The sequence below is a fragment of the Parambassis ranga genome, chromosome 7, assembly GCF_900634625.1.
Source record: "Parambassis ranga chromosome 7, fParRan2.1, whole genome shotgun sequence".
Taxonomy (NCBI): domain Eukaryota; kingdom Metazoa; phylum Chordata; class Actinopteri; family Ambassidae; genus Parambassis; species Parambassis ranga.
The window spans coordinates 16260879-16279037 of NC_041028.1; the positions used below are offsets into that span (position 1 = coordinate 16260879).

The window sequence follows — 18159 nt, forward strand, 5'->3', positions numbered from 1 at the left end:
GCAGAGGACATGAGTGGCAGTGAAGACGTTTACACTGGCTGTTCAAATCTGATGCAAAAAAGCAAAGACAGTTTGATCTTCATGTTTTTGTCCATTAATTTAGTCTAACGTTGCTGGTGGTGCATCAGATTTGAGCGAACAGTGTAAATTCATTCTTCACCATGAGGAGGAACTAAAGCAGCATGTTTGAATGAGTTCGGGAGTGTTGGTCAGCCAAACTAATGGTTAGGTATAGAAAGAAACTTAAGAATAAAATAACAATAAACAAAAGCTTAAAACAGAATCATAAATGAAAGAGAAAAAAAGGTGACAGGGAGTGAAGAAGAGGAGTGGTGTGGGTGTGGTCTGTTACCTTCTCCTCTGCTCTGTTCTGTCCATCCTGGCTGTCTCCAGAGCAGGGGACGGAGGTGCAGGGTGAGGCCGGAGGAGACACGCCTTCTGCCTGGGCTTCCCTCCCACCGGCTGGAGGTTTACAGAGACCATCTACCCGCTCCACAAAGGCCTGCAGCTGGGTGTGCAGGGCCTGAAGCCTGCTGGTCAGAGCGCCAACCAAAGGCCGGTCCGCCAGATCAGACAGCTCTGAGATCTGAGGAGGACACAGTTAGACATATAAATTCTGCCTATTTTCATGTTTAGGAGAGAAAAAACAGACCACACACAGAGGACACGCACCTGGCCGTGAGGCTGAGGTTTCTCCAGGTCACACGGTTCTGCTGCCTCATTGCTGCAGACTTTGTGATAGATAGTTGGGGAGGAGGAGAGGCAGTTAGACTCCGGGGAGGTCAGAAGCTGTATTGCCGTGGAAACCAAGCGAGCCTGGTCCCTCATGGCCAGCAAGGCATCATGGTCCTTCTGCCCTAAGCACCCAGGCACTGAAGTTGTTGCGTCAGCATTGTCCTCGATCTTCTTTTTATGTTCTTTGATCTCCAGGACGTCATTCTCGCCTCCCACTGGCTCTTTGCGGTGAGGCGGGCTGATGGGAAAACAGGGATGTTTTTACACCAATTTAAGATGCTGACCCAGAAGTGCTCAAAAAACAGAACTTTGAACATCTACTATTTATATCATATTACACAGCATAAAGGCTGACCTGGTGGGGAGGCACTCGGCTGAGTCTCCAGCTTCTGCATCTGTCTCCAGAGCCAATCTTAGTGAGGAGGAGGAGGAGGACGAGGAGGAAGGAGCATGATAGGAGGCCAGATCACAGCGCTGCAGGTTAGACAGAAGCACGCGGTTCTCGTACTGCAGCTTCTTCACCTTCCCGCTCAGCTCTCCTATCTGCAGCCTTGCCAGTCGCAGCTCCTCCTCCTGGGCTGGGGTGTCTGTGCTGATGAGCACCGCCCCGTCCTGTATAGCGTGCACCGGGCTGTCGTTGAGCAGCCCGTCTGACAGTGACATTAATGAGTTGGAGGAAAGCGAGGATGTTGGCGGCGGGATTTCAGATTTATAACGGTTAATTTCGTTCATCAGGAGTTTGTTTTGTTCCTCCATCTCGATCAGCGACCTCCGGAGTAGCTCTGCCTCCTCCTCCACAAACTGGAGGTGCCTCTGGAGCTCCATGACGTTTTCTGATGAAGCTCCTCCGCTGAGAACAATTGGCCCTCCTGTGAGGCCAAGCCCCGCACCCAGACCACCGCCGACACCGGTAAGTTCTTGAGGACCATCTAAAGGTAAAGACACAGTGAGCAGTGAGGCAGTGGTTCAACAAACTTCAGGTCAAGCATTGTGTGGTTTTAAGGTCAAGACAGACAAGTTCTTAGAATATTTAATTTCAATTTCCCATGACACACCAGTAGTATGCTAAATTTTTCCATTTACTTTTAGTCACATTCCACCTCCAGAGGACCCTCTGAGAAACTGTGATAAAATGAAGTACGGTACCTTGCGGGCCCTTCATATCATCCATCTCTGCTCGGAGTCCCCTGTTCTCCACCTCCAGCTCCACAATGCGCCGACTCAGCAGGTTGGCCTCCTCTTCCACCAGCTTCAGGTGCACTCTTATCTCAGCCTCGCGGGTGTGGGGGGAGTCAGCAACCTGAGAGATGTCAGCAAAACAGATTCTGTCGTGCTGTTGTTCACCTGTATTACTGATTTTTTACAATAATTTCTTCTTCCTCCATTCGCCTCACCTCCTCCACGGTAAGCGAGGCGTTGACGTCCCCGTACAGCGACCTGTACTTTGTCAGCTCCTCCTTCATGGCCTCGCTGTCCTTCACCAGCTTGGTCAGCTTCTTGCACATCAGGGCTGATTCCTCTTTGGCAAAGTGGAGCTGACACTTTAGATCTGAATTGTCCTCCTGCAGCGAAGGGACACAACACAACGGGAGCATGAGAGGTGACAATAACACAAACACTGCTGTGTCACAGGAAGGCTGACACACCAGACACGTCATGTGAAAGGCAAACGGTTTTTATTTGTGTAAGGAATCTTTATAGGCTTTTGTCTTTTTTTTTAAACTTATGCAGCAGTGAAAATACGTGAATAAACATAAATAAATGTTGGTGGTGCACTGACTAGTATCCCTTCTCTTTTACCTCTATGTATATTACAGAGATTCAATGTACTCAGAATCAAATGGAAAAAATAAGTAAAGGAGGATGAAGGATGGTTGAATGCAAAAAGGATGAGAGGAAAGTAGGGAGGGAAGGGAGGAAGAAAGACGGAAAGGAAAAGAAGGTAGGAAGGATGCAAGAAAGCTTGGATGATAAAAGGAAAATAGGTAATGGACAGGGGGGAAAGAGAGGAAGAAGGAAGGAAGAAAGGAAGGAGGAAGTGAAGGAAGGAAGGAATAGAAAAAGGATGGAAGGAAGAACAAATCAGGGAAAGAAGGAAAAAGTGAGGGAGGAGAGAAAGGAATGCAGATAAAGGGGAAAAAAGGAAGAAAGGTTGGTTCTGATGTATGGAGTGTGGAAAGGAAGGAATCCATGGAGAAAGCAAGGGTGGTTAGCCATGGAGAAGGAAAAGAAAGGGTGGAAGGAAGGAAATGAGGGAACAGAGAAAGGAGGAAAGAAGAAGAAGACATGAACACATGAAGCAAGAAAAAAAATATGAGAAACAGAGGAAGTAGAATAGACAACAACGTAACTTGTGAGCTGTGGCTCTCTGTAAACACACACATGCAAAGACAGGAGGGCACTTTGTGTCCTGGGATAGAGGTTACACAGAGATGGACAGAGAACCTGACAGAGACACACAAAATACAACACACACAACAAGCTGACCAGTCAAAACACACAGAGCTGCTCAACTTGGATGCGACAACCTTTAGAGGTCAAAGGTGAAGCTTGTGAGCACCGATTTGTGTCGAACAGCAACATTTTAACATCACAGCACACAGTAAACAGCTTGCTGTCTGTTGGCTGCAGCTGGTTGTTCTTTCTATTTAAAATCGCCTGGAACTTAGAAAATAATGACAAAGCTCTGTTTGACTAACTTGCAGTTTTCAAGCTACCAAACAGTGAGGTCAGAGTCATGCTGTGTTTGGTCCTCGTCATAAAAGCACAAAGGAAAGAGAAACACACTCATTAGTGGTTTGCCTCAGACGTCATCTATCATCACGGAGGAATATTTACGAATTCACTGGCAGACAGAAGACTGGACTGTAATGGAAGGCTAAGAGTGGTTCAAAAATGACATACACACACTATTACACTGTGTGAAAGCAACTGCGCCTGCTTGTGGTTCTGTGAATGAGTGCATGGAAAATCATGGAAAACAACTGTGGTCATGCTGTGACTGCTGCCCATCCACCTACGCTCCTGCTTAATCCCAATACAGACAAAGAGGTGAGGAGTGAGTGGAGCTGAGGTGGGCAGGCAGATGCAGAAGCAGAAAGCTCTTACTGTAAGTCGGCATCCGCCTGTCACTCAAAGCACTCATGCCCTTAAATAAGGCAACATCTTAAGTTGTAGTATTTTTATGCACTTAGCACTTTTGATGCCAAAACCAAAAACAAGTAAAGTGTAAACTAATCCACCAGCACTGGACTTTTATTGTCCACTCTTATTGCGGGATGACCCCCGGCTCCAAAAGTGATGCAATACTTATAGATCTTCATGTTAAAATGTGCAACTTTATAGCAGAAATAAACACGTTTACACCCTTAAGTATACTAATTGCATCACATGCATGGACACATAGTGCAAGCTTCCTGCTTCTGTGACTTCCTGCCCACCTCAGCTTCACATGTCTTCCAGCTCTTTGTCTGTACTTGTAATTTATGACACTGACGCTGTCAACATGGCATTGGTCAGAGCCTCCCACAGGGACTTTAAAATGTCTCTTTAGAAATCTATGTGATGTCAGATTAGCTTTGTCTATTGTTATATACAGTCTATGGTCCAAGGCGATGCAGCTTTAAAACTGAAACCATAAAGGCAAACAAGGACACGTTCCCATCCATCCCATGCAGTGTTTAAAAGCTGTAGAAAGCAACAAAAACAACACTTCTAAGAAAATAAAGCTTTAATAACCACATTTAAATGGTATCCATATGCAGATTCGCTGACTCCATCTAACCTGGGCTGACCCTGTGCACCCATTCTTCAGAAGCAGCTCTGAGCCTGAGTTTGTTTTTACGGCCCGTGGAGCGCTTCCAACCACATTAAGCGGGGCGAGCACATTTGCAGCCATTTATGGTATGCGGTTTGGAAGGAAGGGGAGCCCGGGCTGGAGCTAGCAGCCACAGAGCGATGGTAGCAGAGAGAATTACCTTCACCGCAAACACCTTCTGTGATCATATGTTAGTCTGCAAGCTTTCTGTAAAACCTGAAAACACTGCTGCACTGCAGATCAGGATTCCATCAACTGTGTTAGAACTATTTTAGCTGATGAGACTTCAAAGAAGTTGAGGGGGGGAAAAAGCAGGTGAGAGGCAGAACAAAGAGGAGATATGCAAGGCTGAGTGCAGACATGATGAAGGGGATAAAGGAAGTGCTGATCTGTCTGCTTCCAACGGCCTGTTTGGACAGATAGAGTGTGATCCCCAGAGGAAAATAGGTCGCAGAGAACGCAGACGGCACAGTCCTGAGCTGTGATGCAGAAGCACACGGATCAAACATGCAAGATTCTGCAAACGCGACAGTGGAGATCGCTGACCTCGGACCACCTCGACCACATTTCTGTCTGAATTCAGCCAGGCAAAAAAATATGATTAAATAGAACTGCTGGTTTTATTGATCCTTGCTAAAGTAGGGTCTTATATAAGGCAGGAAGTGGATTTAAAAAGCCGTCCGGCTGTGTTCTACCAGCTCGATTTTTTGGGGGGGAATAACACTCACAGTTCAACCACAGTACATGCTTTTACATTTCCACAGAGGTGACAACTGCCTGAGGTGATGCTGACACCAAAAAGCTGCACCAGGAATATGATGACATTTATTATCTATATTTCATGCTCCTAGCTGTCGTCTACATCTGCAGATGTCAAAGTTTCAGACAGGAATGCCTGCAAGTTTTCTATAATTATTTAATATACAAATTATGATATTAAATCAGGAGGAGGCTTTATCTGGTGATTTGTCATGTTTGTCACCCTCCTGTGTTGTGTAGGTTGGATCACTCTCTCTCCAGGTTGAAGTGCCTTTGCTTGCTGAAACAGCACTTTGCTCCTATTATTGATTTTTGTTTTTTTTTTCCACACCATCTCGAGGAGCTCACAGCTGTGCGTGCGTGTGTTGTCATGTGTGTTACCTGCGGCCCGAGCTTCTTGTCAGGTTTGTTGTTGGCTCGTGCTCCTCTTTTCTTCTGGGAGTTCTGCAACACAGACACACACACAGAGTCTCATTAGACAGACATGACATGCCTTACACTGGATAATTCAAAGAGGTTTATAGAATTAAAATAAAAAAAGACACAACACAGATACAAAGACATACAGAACAGAGACAAGGATCCTGGCTTTCCATAAGGAAATACCTGCTCTGCTCAAAATCTGACTGCCAGCACCTCTAAGGACAGATTCAGATGGCAAACTGCTGTGAAGCAGTGAGTTTTATATTATAGTTACAAGCCAGAACTCTTTCTAGGTGATTCATGGAATCACTACGATGCTACTGAGCACCATTCTAGACTTTAAAACTGTGAGTAACTAAGTATTGATCTTAACTATAAGAAAGAGAATAACTTGTTCCTTTTAACAACTGTTGTATGATGATTGTTTACATTATTGGATTAATCAGTATTCTGACATTTCGTGGACTTATCAGTGGTAAGTGTCCTGAAAGTGTTGCTGTTTCGTTTTATTTGTCGCAGCTTTACAGCATTTAATGAGTTTTTAGATGATAGCTTGTTTGTGTTTCCCAGCTTCATGTTTCAACATGACACAAAGAAATGGGCTGGACAGGGAACCACAAAAATGGGGGCCAGCAAACACATATGATGGCTGAGTGTCCACGTACTTTTGTGCTTACAGTAAATACACTGCTGCTGTTGTTGTCCAAAAATGACACAATATTTTATTCAAATAACCACTGTGCAGTAATGGATGGATTATTGGCAGATTTTCATTGTGTGCCTGTAGGAACAGATTAAGTTTCCTTTAGTTCCTAATTTAAACTTAATCTACCCCAGAAACACAAATCAGAGCAGACAGACACACTTTCTCCCTCTTGATCTGAGCCCTGGATGTCATTTCCATGGTGATGTTGATCATCCCCCCATGATGATTTTAATCACCATGGCGACACTGATAAGAGCCTGAAATTACAGCTGCGAGATGGAAGAATAAGTGTGAGAAGAGAGAGACACACTCCACAGTCTGTGTTCATCTAAGTATCTGCCCAGTGCATTAGACTCTCATAAATCATCGTCCTTCCTTCTCTTTAGACCCAATCATCAGACACACACACACACGCAGGACAGACGCTGCAGTGCAAGAAGCTAAGCTCATCTGGCTCAGTCCGTTTCCATGGAAACAAGCTACTCTCACTGCAACGGGCTGCTGACAACAAAAGAAAGAAATGAGGGGATGGAAGAGAGGAGGATAAAAACATGTTTAAAAAAATAATACTTGGGTCACTTGTGGTATTTAAAAGTGTGTTTTACCAGAAACAAACAAATGCTTACTGCACCCACAACAAACCTAGAGGAATAATTCCTCTCATGTCCAGGTGTGATGCAGTACAGCATCAGCATGGAGGGTGTTTGTCCCCTCTGCGTTCATTTGCCTCTGTCTATCCCATCATCCTCTCTGCCCCTCCCAAGTCTAACCCACTTTAGGGCCAGTTTATCAGGGGGCAAACAGTCTATTAATGGCTCTAAACTCAATGATCAATGAGCTGGCCTGATAATGGAACCATTGATTCTGGCTGGAGTTTGAACAGATGTCGGAACTGTTGGATCAGGCTTTTGGCTCAGCGGTTCGCTTCAGTGAGAAAAGATCAGATTGCTTCATGATAGACCCTGAGAGGGACCGGCACATGGTTTTATTTGAGGGAATGTAAAAAGAAACATTGCTACAATATTTCACATCACTAGAAGGAGTGATGTAAGGAAATATGAGGGGTCCAACTGGGCACCTGTGTTGTGTTTCTGTCATAATTAGAATAAGAATCAGAAATACTTTATTAATCCTAGGGGGAAATTGCTTAAAGGTGTTCCCTGACCAGGAAGTGAATCCAGGCTGCGGTGGCAAGAGCACCGAATCCTAATCATTAGACCACCAGGGAGCCTTTCTTTTGGATAAACTCTTTAAAACCAATCTGTCTAGTTACAGCATCATAGCCGAGGCATGACTGGTTGCTACTTCTCTGCAGAGGACCCCCCTCCCCCCAACTAAGCAATCAGCTGAACAGCCTAACCACAAGATGCTGACACAACCCTTGACATGTGAGCAGGTAGAGTGGGAAACCGCTGCTAAACCACTGCTACTTTTACTTACAGTTATAAATTTGAACCGATAATGCCTAATTTACACATATTTGAAGTGCTCAAAACATGCTGCGAGCACAGCCTGGTTTTTGTGCGTATCTAAGCCTGCAGGTCTCCAGTTACACTGCAGATGATAACAAGCTGACTTCCATATTATCTGATGACATATTTAAGAGCTTCAGACCGCCTCCCCTAGCAGCAAATGATTTATTTCACAATAGCCTCACAGCTGATTCTACATTAGTGATGGAAGAAGAAGAGAAATGGAAAGAAAACGAGGTGAATACATGTATTTTTTTTTTTTTAAACATAAAAATGACCGGAGACCGGAGAGATGCTCAGTGAGAAGAAAGGGAGAGTGAAAGAGAGATATGTTGTCATTCCTCTGTCATGGATGAGGAGTTTCAGCAGTATGAACCCTCCTCCTTCCAATCCAATCTGATCTGCAGCTCAACCAGCTGTGACACAAACAGAGGACAAGGGGGAGAGGGCAGAACACTCAAAGACTGATGAAACTCCCTGAGTAAAGTTAGGAAAGTCCATAAATACAACAAAAAGACACCAGCAATAAAGAAGAGAACACACATACTGAGAGAAATATTCACATCGTTGATGTGTGTGTGACAGACTGGAGTGCTGGCACGGTTGCTGAATGGAAATGTTTTTAACAGCCTCGTCAGGTTATGCCCCATCATGCAGGTTAACTGGCAATAGATGAGATTGCGCACAGGGAACGGGAGCAAGAGAGCGAGAGAGAGAGGAGGCGACACAGGAATCAGATTTGCTTTCGGTGTACAGACTCACCTCAAGCAACCAGGCATGAAATCCTTAGAGTGACACAGCAGAGAGGAAGAGGCTTTTAGTTTGAAATGGACTGTAAGGGTACAAGTAGAGTTGGCTATTTCTTTTTTACAGGCTGAGAGGCTTTTGTTGTGTTATTTTCTAAGCCCACCACACTGGTTGGTTACTTTTTGCGATGATAATGTCTCATTTTTTTTAGGTGACATTTTTTGGTGACATTTTAAAAGCCATTTGCTAGTTTCAGAGCTTTCAGAGTGAAAAAATTGTTTTTTTATTTCTAACTACTCACAGACCTTCACCACACCAGAGATATTGTCTTAGATTGTCTAAGAAAAGATCACACTATGGGTTAAAACTGACTTTAAATGCATGTCAACAAGACAAATTTCTCCTATTTGCAACAAGCTTGTCCGCCATTTTCTTGGCTACCATGGCGACAACCCCAGGCCTTACCAACAGACGATACATGTGCTAATTCAGACGGCAAGCAGAGGTCACAAATAAACATTAGTCATTTCAGCTGTGCTCAAATTATTACAAGACTCATTCATCATCTGTGTTACCCTCTTACCCGCCCTCCGGCATCAACCTGTCAGCTACCTAGTAATCCCATGGCAACGCACTTAGCAGTGACATAAAATACCCTGGCAACCATGCCTTCCAACCTTCAATCATCTACCTGCATCGCCATATATATATATAACACCCAGACCCTATATAAAACCCAGACCATATATAACACCCCAGACCATAACACCCAGACCATATATAACACCCAGACCGTATATAACTCCCGGACCCTACTATATAAAACCCAGACCATATATAACACCCAGACCATATATAACACCCAGACCATATATAACTCCCGGACCCTACTATATAAAACCCAGACCATATATAACACCCAGACCATATATAACTCCCGGACCCTATATAAAACCCAGACCATATATAACACCCAGACCATATATAACTCCTGGACCCTATATAAAACCCAGACCATATATAACACCCAGACCATATATAACTCCCGGACCCTATATAAAACCCAGACCATATATAACACCCAGACCCTATATAAAACCCAGACCATATATAACTCCCGGACCATATATAACTCCCGGACCCTATATAAAACCCAGGCCATATATAACTTCCGGACCCTATATAAAAACTAAGCTTTTGTTTACCAAAATGCTGCAAAGTCAAGTGTTATTTATTATACTTCTAAATATTGGAAAATAACTTTTAGTCATTGAAATAACACAGCAAATGATTCCCTCTGAGTGCAGATTGCCTGAATATTGAGTGTGGCTGTGTGTGTGCAGGTTTCTGGAAAGTAAATTGAATTATTTGAAGTGAGTGGAGCAACACAGACACACACTCTCTCTCCCTCTCTCTCTCTCTCTCTCTCTCTCTCTCTCGCTCTCTATTACTGGCCTGTAACCTGTCTCAGCATAAAAAAGCAGGACATGTCTCATCACCACCAACCACACACACACACTAGAACAAAGACTCTCGCCTTAACGCAGGACACAAAGAGTTGCATAATCAGACTGTGTGTCTGTGTGTGTGTGTAAGATAAGAATAGATGGTAGTAGAAAGAAATGGAAGAGGAAGCAGATAATTAGAGGGCACTGTTACTCTGAGTGCAGCTAACAAAACACAACAAATCAGACCAGCAGAGTTAGTCTGCAGCTCATTAATGAGCACAGAAAGGTAATAAATCTTTGTTTTTATCTCACTGTTTTGAGGAGAAATTGCCTCACAGTGATAAGCAAACATCCATAAGTATAATTGAATTAATATGGATTGGTTTTTTTATCTAATTGTGCCATTTAAAAAAAAAAAAAAACCCAAACAATTTCTATACAAAAACACACAAAAATGTGCCCGTGTTGATGTGAATAGATCACCACATATTTATTCTTAGTCACACTTGATAGCTGCTCTGACTCCTCTGTTCCTCGGATGTAAACGCGGGGTTAAGCAGCTCTCTCCGACTGTCTGCAGGCTGAGCAAAGCAGCTCAGAGCACAACGCAGCCGAGCTGATAAGACGAAAGCGACACCAGCGTTTTTTGTAAATCCCCAGTCGGTTCGGCTCATTACTACGCACTCACACTGTTTCCACACTCTGCAGCCTATTTCACGCATTTTGTAAAAACATTATGACACCCTGCTGGTGTTAAATCGGGAAACAGTTCGACCCCTTTAAGCACAAAAAGCTCCCTTTAGTCTGCTGTGCTGCTGCACACAAAATTGGACTGAGGACCAGAAATGGCTATATCTATAACTTTTTACATGCTTTAATATTCAAGCATCTTAACTTGTGCGTTACAGCGACAGATGGGAAAGTTCTGCCGTGCAAAATGCGTTTAATGTTATAAAAGTGTTATAAAAGCATAAACACAACATCAGCACCAGGTCAGTAGGATTAGGATTATCTCCTGTATTGTCCTGATGTGCACCTTCAGCAACTCTACTGTATTAACACCACGTCATAGCCATGCTTCATTTCCAAATAGAACAATTTGCCTGAAGTGTTAAATGTAAACCCACAGGAGTTTCTTCCTGTTTTTTACTTTTCCGTTCTCACATCTGACCAATAAGAGGACAGGACGCTGTCACATGAGCTCAAGAGACGACTTTTGGGTACACGTGGCATTTTCACACTGTGGCAATAATCTCACACACTCCTAAAATGACTTCTGGGAGTTAGAGTCACAGTGTACCCCCTCCCAACCCTAACCCTTGATAAGACTAAGATTAACTTCATTAATCCCTTTAAGGAAATTAGGTTCGATGTCACAGCTATATCAAGTCCAGCAGCGAGATGACGTGGGTCCACACACCGCCCCTTATGCACCAGTCAGACGTAATAATAATAATGTGTCATTCCTGTGGGTATAGACTACTGCCCACATGTGCTGTTTGTATTTGTGGGGAAACTGTTTATAGCAACGGCACAAGACTGAAGAGCGCTCTGCAAACTCATCATCTTGATTCAGCAAAACATTCATCATGTATGTAAACAGCATATATTCACCACATCCAGAGCGGTCGTAAGATGGATGAGCTTACTAAATACATATCCATATCTGTTGCATGGTTCAACTGCAATAAGAACAACAGCTTGTTTTGTTGTGTGCGCTGAACTGATACAGTGTGACAGTGAATAAGAAAAACTGCATCAAATACAGAGAGATGTGGAGGTGGAGCAGAAAAACACTTCATGCCTTGGGTTGTCTGGGAGATAAGGTCAGAGACAGGCGTTGTTCCCCGGTGCACAAAAAAAAAAATGCTGTATAGAACAATAAAACCCATCACACAATGATGCTCAGACTGACCAACAAGGAAAACCCATGTTTGTATGGATTATGTTTCGATCAATACAGCCTTACAGTTACACAATGTCTATTTTGTGTTAGACCTCGGAGGCATTCTCAAGCCTCATATGAACATTTCCCATCACTCATTCTTGTTTCATGGGTTTAAATAATGCTTAATGACACAATGCTGCAAATATTAGACAAGGTTAATCGCATTCTTATTGAATGTTATTAATTAAAGTCTCTGAAATTGTGAGGATTATGGGTGTCAATCAAATGTTCTTGCTGTCTGTAAATCAGAAAAACACATTTCTTGTCACCTCTCTTAATTAATTAAGAATTAAGAAACCTTTATAAATTACTTAAGGGAGCCCAGCAAGGAGCGCCATACAGATAAATGCAAAGTGCCTTGCCCAAGGACACACAAGAGTGACTAGGGAGGAGTTGGGATTGAACCACCAACCTTCTGGTTATTGGACAACCCTGCTATACCACTGAGCCACTGCTGCCCACCCTTGGGATGGATTATGAGTTTTATAAATGAACCCATGCAGTTGTTTTCTGGTGTGCATTCCCATCAGACACACATCACATACCTCCAGCTACCGGACACAATGTCCAGCTGCTCCGATCATTTTATTCTTGTTAATTTCATCATCATCATCATCATCATCTGTTGTTTTTGTTGTTTTTTAAAATGCTGACACAATGTAACACCACAGTAATTCAGCTCACATCCGCCCAGTGTGTATCAGCATAGCTAGAGCCAATCGAGTGAATTGTCAATTAGCATAGCATTAGCATAGCATTAGCCATGCAACAAAGAGCCACAAGACCAATGGATATAATACCCCTGCAACGCCAGACTGTGTGGAAAATAGAGCAGACTGCTTCTCCTCTGTTTAGTTTGGCTCTTCACAGATAAACACACACACACACACACACACTGAAAAATGCAAACAATGGGCTGAGAATCAATTAGAAAGGAATGAAGGAGAGGAGAGGAGAGGAGAGGAGAGGAGGAGAGAGGGAGGGGAGGAGGATTCGCAGTTCTTTGTTACCAGAACCACTGCTCACTTACAGCCTCTTCCATTAGCCTGTGCGTGTATGTGCCACAGTGTGTGTGTGTGTGTTCAGACACTCTGCTTATAAGGCAGTGTGTTAGTAGGTGACCTTGCACAAATGAACACTCCTCAAGAACTGTATTGATCTGAATACACTGGTGTGAAATGTGTGTGTGTGTATATGCATGTGTGTTAAGCTGCTATGTAGGTGTGTATGTGCCATTTGTGTGTGTGTGTGTGGATTTATGTATTTTTATGAATATAGCTACCCTGCAGTTTTGAAAGCTGAACAGAGCCACGTCTGCAAGAACCGGGCTTGGAAGATAATGTGTGTGTGTGTGTGTGTGTGTGTAATTGTGGCTAAACATCAAGCCTAAATGTCAAACGGCTCTTTCACCTTTTTACTGCCATCACCCCTTTGTCCTCATTTCATTACCTGAATATGAAGAAATAACTACATGTATGTATGTGAAATGTGGTTGCGAAGTAAAACAAAACTGTCCACAGTGTGAGACATCACGTGGTAATTTTTAATTGTCTGACCTCCACTCTGAGGAACAGATCCATGCAGCATCCATTTACATCCGCCACCCCCTCCTCCCGCCTCTCGACAAAATGCCTCAGCAACCACAGACCATAATATGTTGCCTTGACGACGGCTTCTGTAGCCTGCCACCAAGGCACCCCGTTGGCGACACATTAATGGAAAACACAGAATGAGGAAGAGGGGTGGGGGGCGTTTAACAGAGGATGAATGATAAGAAGGTCAGAGGAGGAAGGCAGGGAAAGGTGTGAAACAATACACAAAGAAAGAAAGTACAGGAGGCAGGAGGCGGCCTCACATCCTCACATCCAAACACATCAATGACCATGACTACAACTGCTTCTCCTCCCCTGCTTCTCTGTATGCACAGAAATAACAACAAGTCATCTCTGTGTGTCATGTGAGAGTTTGTCATAACAGTAACAACACAAAGTAATGGGGATCTGATTGCAAGCTTTTCCTTTTCCTAAATATGTCTAATACGAGGCAATGTGAAATTTAATGTTTAATTTGACTGTGTAATATCACAGCTGATCTTGTAAACATGGAAAACCCTCCTTTTCCCTCTGGTGCTCCATATTATCACGTGTATAAATATGAGCCAAGACCCACATTGCTAGCCTGATTCGCTAGCCGCATAGCCAGATCACAGCGAATCAGGCTTGATTTCACTTTAGCTTTAAACAGATTTGCGATGTTCAGATTGTGGAAAAAACGCGATCCGACTAGCCCAGATTACACAACTCTGAACGTGGTCATAATCGCAATTTAAAGCTGTTGTAAACACCTTTTAGTGATCAAACACTCTTTCCCTCCCTACCACCCTCTTTTATTCACTTGCAGGTACCAGCAAGTGTTAACTCATAGTCACAGAAAGAAACCGTATGTTAATGAGAGCACAAAGACACAAGCTTCTCCACCAACACAGAGGGTCTCCATCTGGTGTGTGTTTGTGTGACAGAGGATGTCCCATCAAAAAGCACCCTGTTAGATCCTATAAATAGAGCATCAACTGCAGTGAGAGACCCAGCTTCACTGAACTGCTTATGTTAAGAACAAATAAAGAGAAAACACAATTAACCCCTTTGTTTGGTCCAGCAGTGCACTGCATTCAGCTAGCTTAATATGATAAATAATTCAATAACTTATCTACAAAAAACATATAGTCTGAAAAAGCCTGAGATTCACAAGGAGCATTAATTATAAATGCATTAAGATAAACAAATGACATATATGCATGTGCAGTTTAGAAGCACACACACACACACACACACACACACACACACACACACACACACATCTTGATGACCTCCATATGGCCAGTGTCTACCTGATAAGCGTGCTTTGCCTCTTTAATTAGTCCGGTTATCTTGTCATATGTAGATTCACATTTCAAACACACACACACACACACACACACACACACAAAGAGAACTGAGCAGTGGTAGTAGCTAGTAGCAGATGAGGATGTTGTGTGTGTGTGTGTGTGTGAAGTGGAGCATGTATGACAGCTTGACTGGGATGCCCAGTAATTGGCAACGTGAACTGAATCAACTATTGCACAAGTGTGTGTGTTTTGTTTTGTTTAGTTGTGAAAAAAGTAAAAAGTAAATAAATAAAAGCTGGAAATTATTATAATAACAGCTGACTGTATACATCAGGTGAATTAATAAGCATAATGTGAACATGAGCCATAAGGAAGGCCATTTAAGCTTTCATACATGATTTGACAGCAGAAGCCAATTGGAAAGCAGTGTGTGTGTGTGTGTGTGTGTGTGTGTGTGTGTGTCATAAAAACAGACGAAGAGCAACCCTTTGTGCTTTGAATAATAACTGCCTGTTTGATCTCATTGACAGCGGAACAAAGCCCGGCTCTGATGGACGTGTCAGGAGTCTGGTGACCTTTAGGTGTGCCTGACAGTTCAAACACAGACACAAAGACCAAACATGGGTACCACATGCAGACATAAAGGTGATATCAGTACGACTACTGGCACCAATTTTGGTGGCGTCTACATGATGAAGAGAAAGCAAAGAGTAACTGCATGGAAAAAAATGGAAATTGAGCCAATTCATTACACAGAAACTGGGGGGGGGGCACTTTTATTATATGCAGAGACATCTTAGGCTGCGATCACACAAACCACAGGGCTTTGACGCATTCCCAGCGCACACCCATCCAAAACAAACAACAAATAAGATTTAATGTGCCTCGATTATGTCCTATGTTTTCCTGTCATAATCCCTAAACAGCCACTTTCTCTGTGGCTCATGCGTGCAGCAAGAAATAACACAGATTATTGTATATACTGCTCCAGGCTGACTTTGACTTTTATGACAACAACTTCCACATCATGTTTTCATACCAGCTGAGACACATCTTTCCAAAAGTGTCAGGGATTTGCTTCCCCTGTGGACCGACATTAAACACACCCCTCAGTGTTTATTCCCTTCATCTTTCCGGTAATCCCGGCAATCAGTTTCTGTGACAGGAAATCAAACAGGATGTGACACGCCGATTGGAGACTTAACCTCGCTCTCTGAGGAGATGGAGACGTTGTGACCTCATCTTGTTTCCAAGTAATGACTTGGCACATGCACAGGGAGTGATTACGATGTATATTTTGAAATCAGTACAGTACACACCCTCACTCTCTGATTGGCTGTTGAAGATTTGAATTTTCTTTAAACACACACAAATTTTTTTCCCCCTCATTCTTCTTTAACTCTTACCAGACTCATAACCTTTATTAACCCTTTCTGACAGCTGCATCGCAAACAGAAGTGGCAAGCGGGGAAAAAAACTGTTCCTCACATGGCAGCATTGAGGTGATTTTCACTCAGTTCCAGCCTGATTATTGTGGTTAAAGCGACTCACAGACGCTAATGCAGACACACAAATGAACACAGGCGTTCTGATATTAGCTTTCAGTTAGAGGGTGAGCCTAATGTGCTTTTAAAAGCCCAGAGTATCGAGTGGCTGTCGGGCTAAAGTTATTACCAGGGAGCGGGGAAACGTCGAGAACATCCCTGATCGCGGGATAAGCAACTCTAATAAATGAGAATATCATCGTGTGGTGCTGTTGTGTTTTTTTTTTTCATTATGCGGCTGTGAAGGAGATTTTTTCCCATGGGGCGGTGAAGTTTAGGGCTGTATATAAATTACAGGCAGAGGATGAGAGAAAAGAAAAGGGCAGGGAAGGAAGACGAGCACAACAGACGCAAAAATAGTTAAACCACAATCACTACCAAGTAACAGCACAGTGTTTTTACACCAGAGCACTTGTTACGTCTAAAGGCCAGCGTGTCCTCCTCTGTCTCTCTTGTAATAAATTACTCTGGTGAAGCCTCTGGCAGGAGACTCCAAGACCCTGCAAAGGAAAACGCACACCCTCACACACCGAAGCACTTCGTTCTGTTCCACTGCTCCGTTCAAATCTGCACTGGGACCGAGGTAGCCATTAATTTTTGAACTCACTTTGACAGAATAACATGTACACTCTTTACTGAGCCCTCTGGAAAACTGCAGATGGAATCGCCACAGTGCACGGAGGGCCCAAAGATAACTCAGGGAGGCGAAAATGACCAGCAATAGCACCTAAATCTGCCCAATTGGCACTTAACAGCCAATTTAACAGGCAGCCAACTGTCGTTTTGACGTCCTATTGTGTTTAATAAAAGCTCAAATGGCTCATAAAAGGATGAACATATCCAGGAGAAAACTAGTGATGTGACAGGCAGCAGTTTTTGGTGATCAACCTCATCTTTACAAACTATGTGTGCTCACCTAACACAACAGATGGTTTGTTACACAGAACAATGTGAGAAGCCAGGCTTGTTGAACGTTTAGTAAGAACAGTCAGGGTGAGTGGGAAAAGCATTGCCACTTAACATCTGCCAATCAGATTGTTTGACATTGTTGCTGCCAAACCTAACATAGCCATGAGTGCTGGTTGATCATCATGTGATCTTGCAGATCTTGCAAATATCCTGCAGCTGTGCATACCTGACAAGCTAGAAAACCTACAACTAAGGACACACAGGTTCAGTGTTAATGCTGAGTATGAGCCCTGATATTGACTAGATGGCTACATTTTGTATCAGATAATAGTGCTGATCCATAATGCTGATCTATTTACTTCAGTTCTACGTTAGCAAAAAACACAACACACCTTCACCCAGGAGTCCCAGGATAGCGTCAAAAACATGATCAATACACCCAAATAATCAGCACTCTGTAAGCACCGACTCCACAGCGGATCAGTTTTATTTTCTAATTACGTGTGGTTTAAGTCCAGGTTACTGCTGCCGTGGGCCATGTTCACGCTAATTATGAGAAAACCTATTTAAGGGGAACATCCACAGCTTGTTGTAAAAGTAGGGCATCAAGACAGCTGTAATCATTCTGAGATAATTAACAGGTAGGCGACTCATCATTTTACCAACATGCCTGTTTGCATGCACACACACACACACACATCCTCGGACTTTCAATACAATACAATAGGACTGCCTGTGAGTCAGTGACAGTGTCACCCCTGCTGCAG

At 43.3% G+C, this 18159-nt stretch overlaps 1 protein-coding gene across 2 annotated transcripts in view; it reads right to left on the reverse strand.

The window, feature by feature from the left end:
- Positions 1–18159, reverse strand: part of mtcl2 (microtubule crosslinking factor 2) — a 55841-nt gene that overhangs the window by 13015 nt on the left and 24667 nt on the right. For both annotated transcript variants that reach the window (XM_028409361.1, XM_028409360.1), the window contains exons 5-10: positions 5693–5755; positions 2130–2297; positions 1882–2035; positions 1091–1664; positions 673–973; positions 353–586 (exon numbers count right to left, since the gene is read on the reverse strand). In XM_028409361.1, coding sequence (XP_028265162.1) covers positions 353–586; positions 673–973; positions 1091–1664; positions 1882–2035; positions 2130–2297; positions 5693–5755 — 1494 coding nt within the window. The remainder of the gene's footprint in view (positions 1–352; positions 587–672; positions 974–1090; positions 1665–1881; positions 2036–2129; positions 2298–5692; positions 5756–18159) is intronic.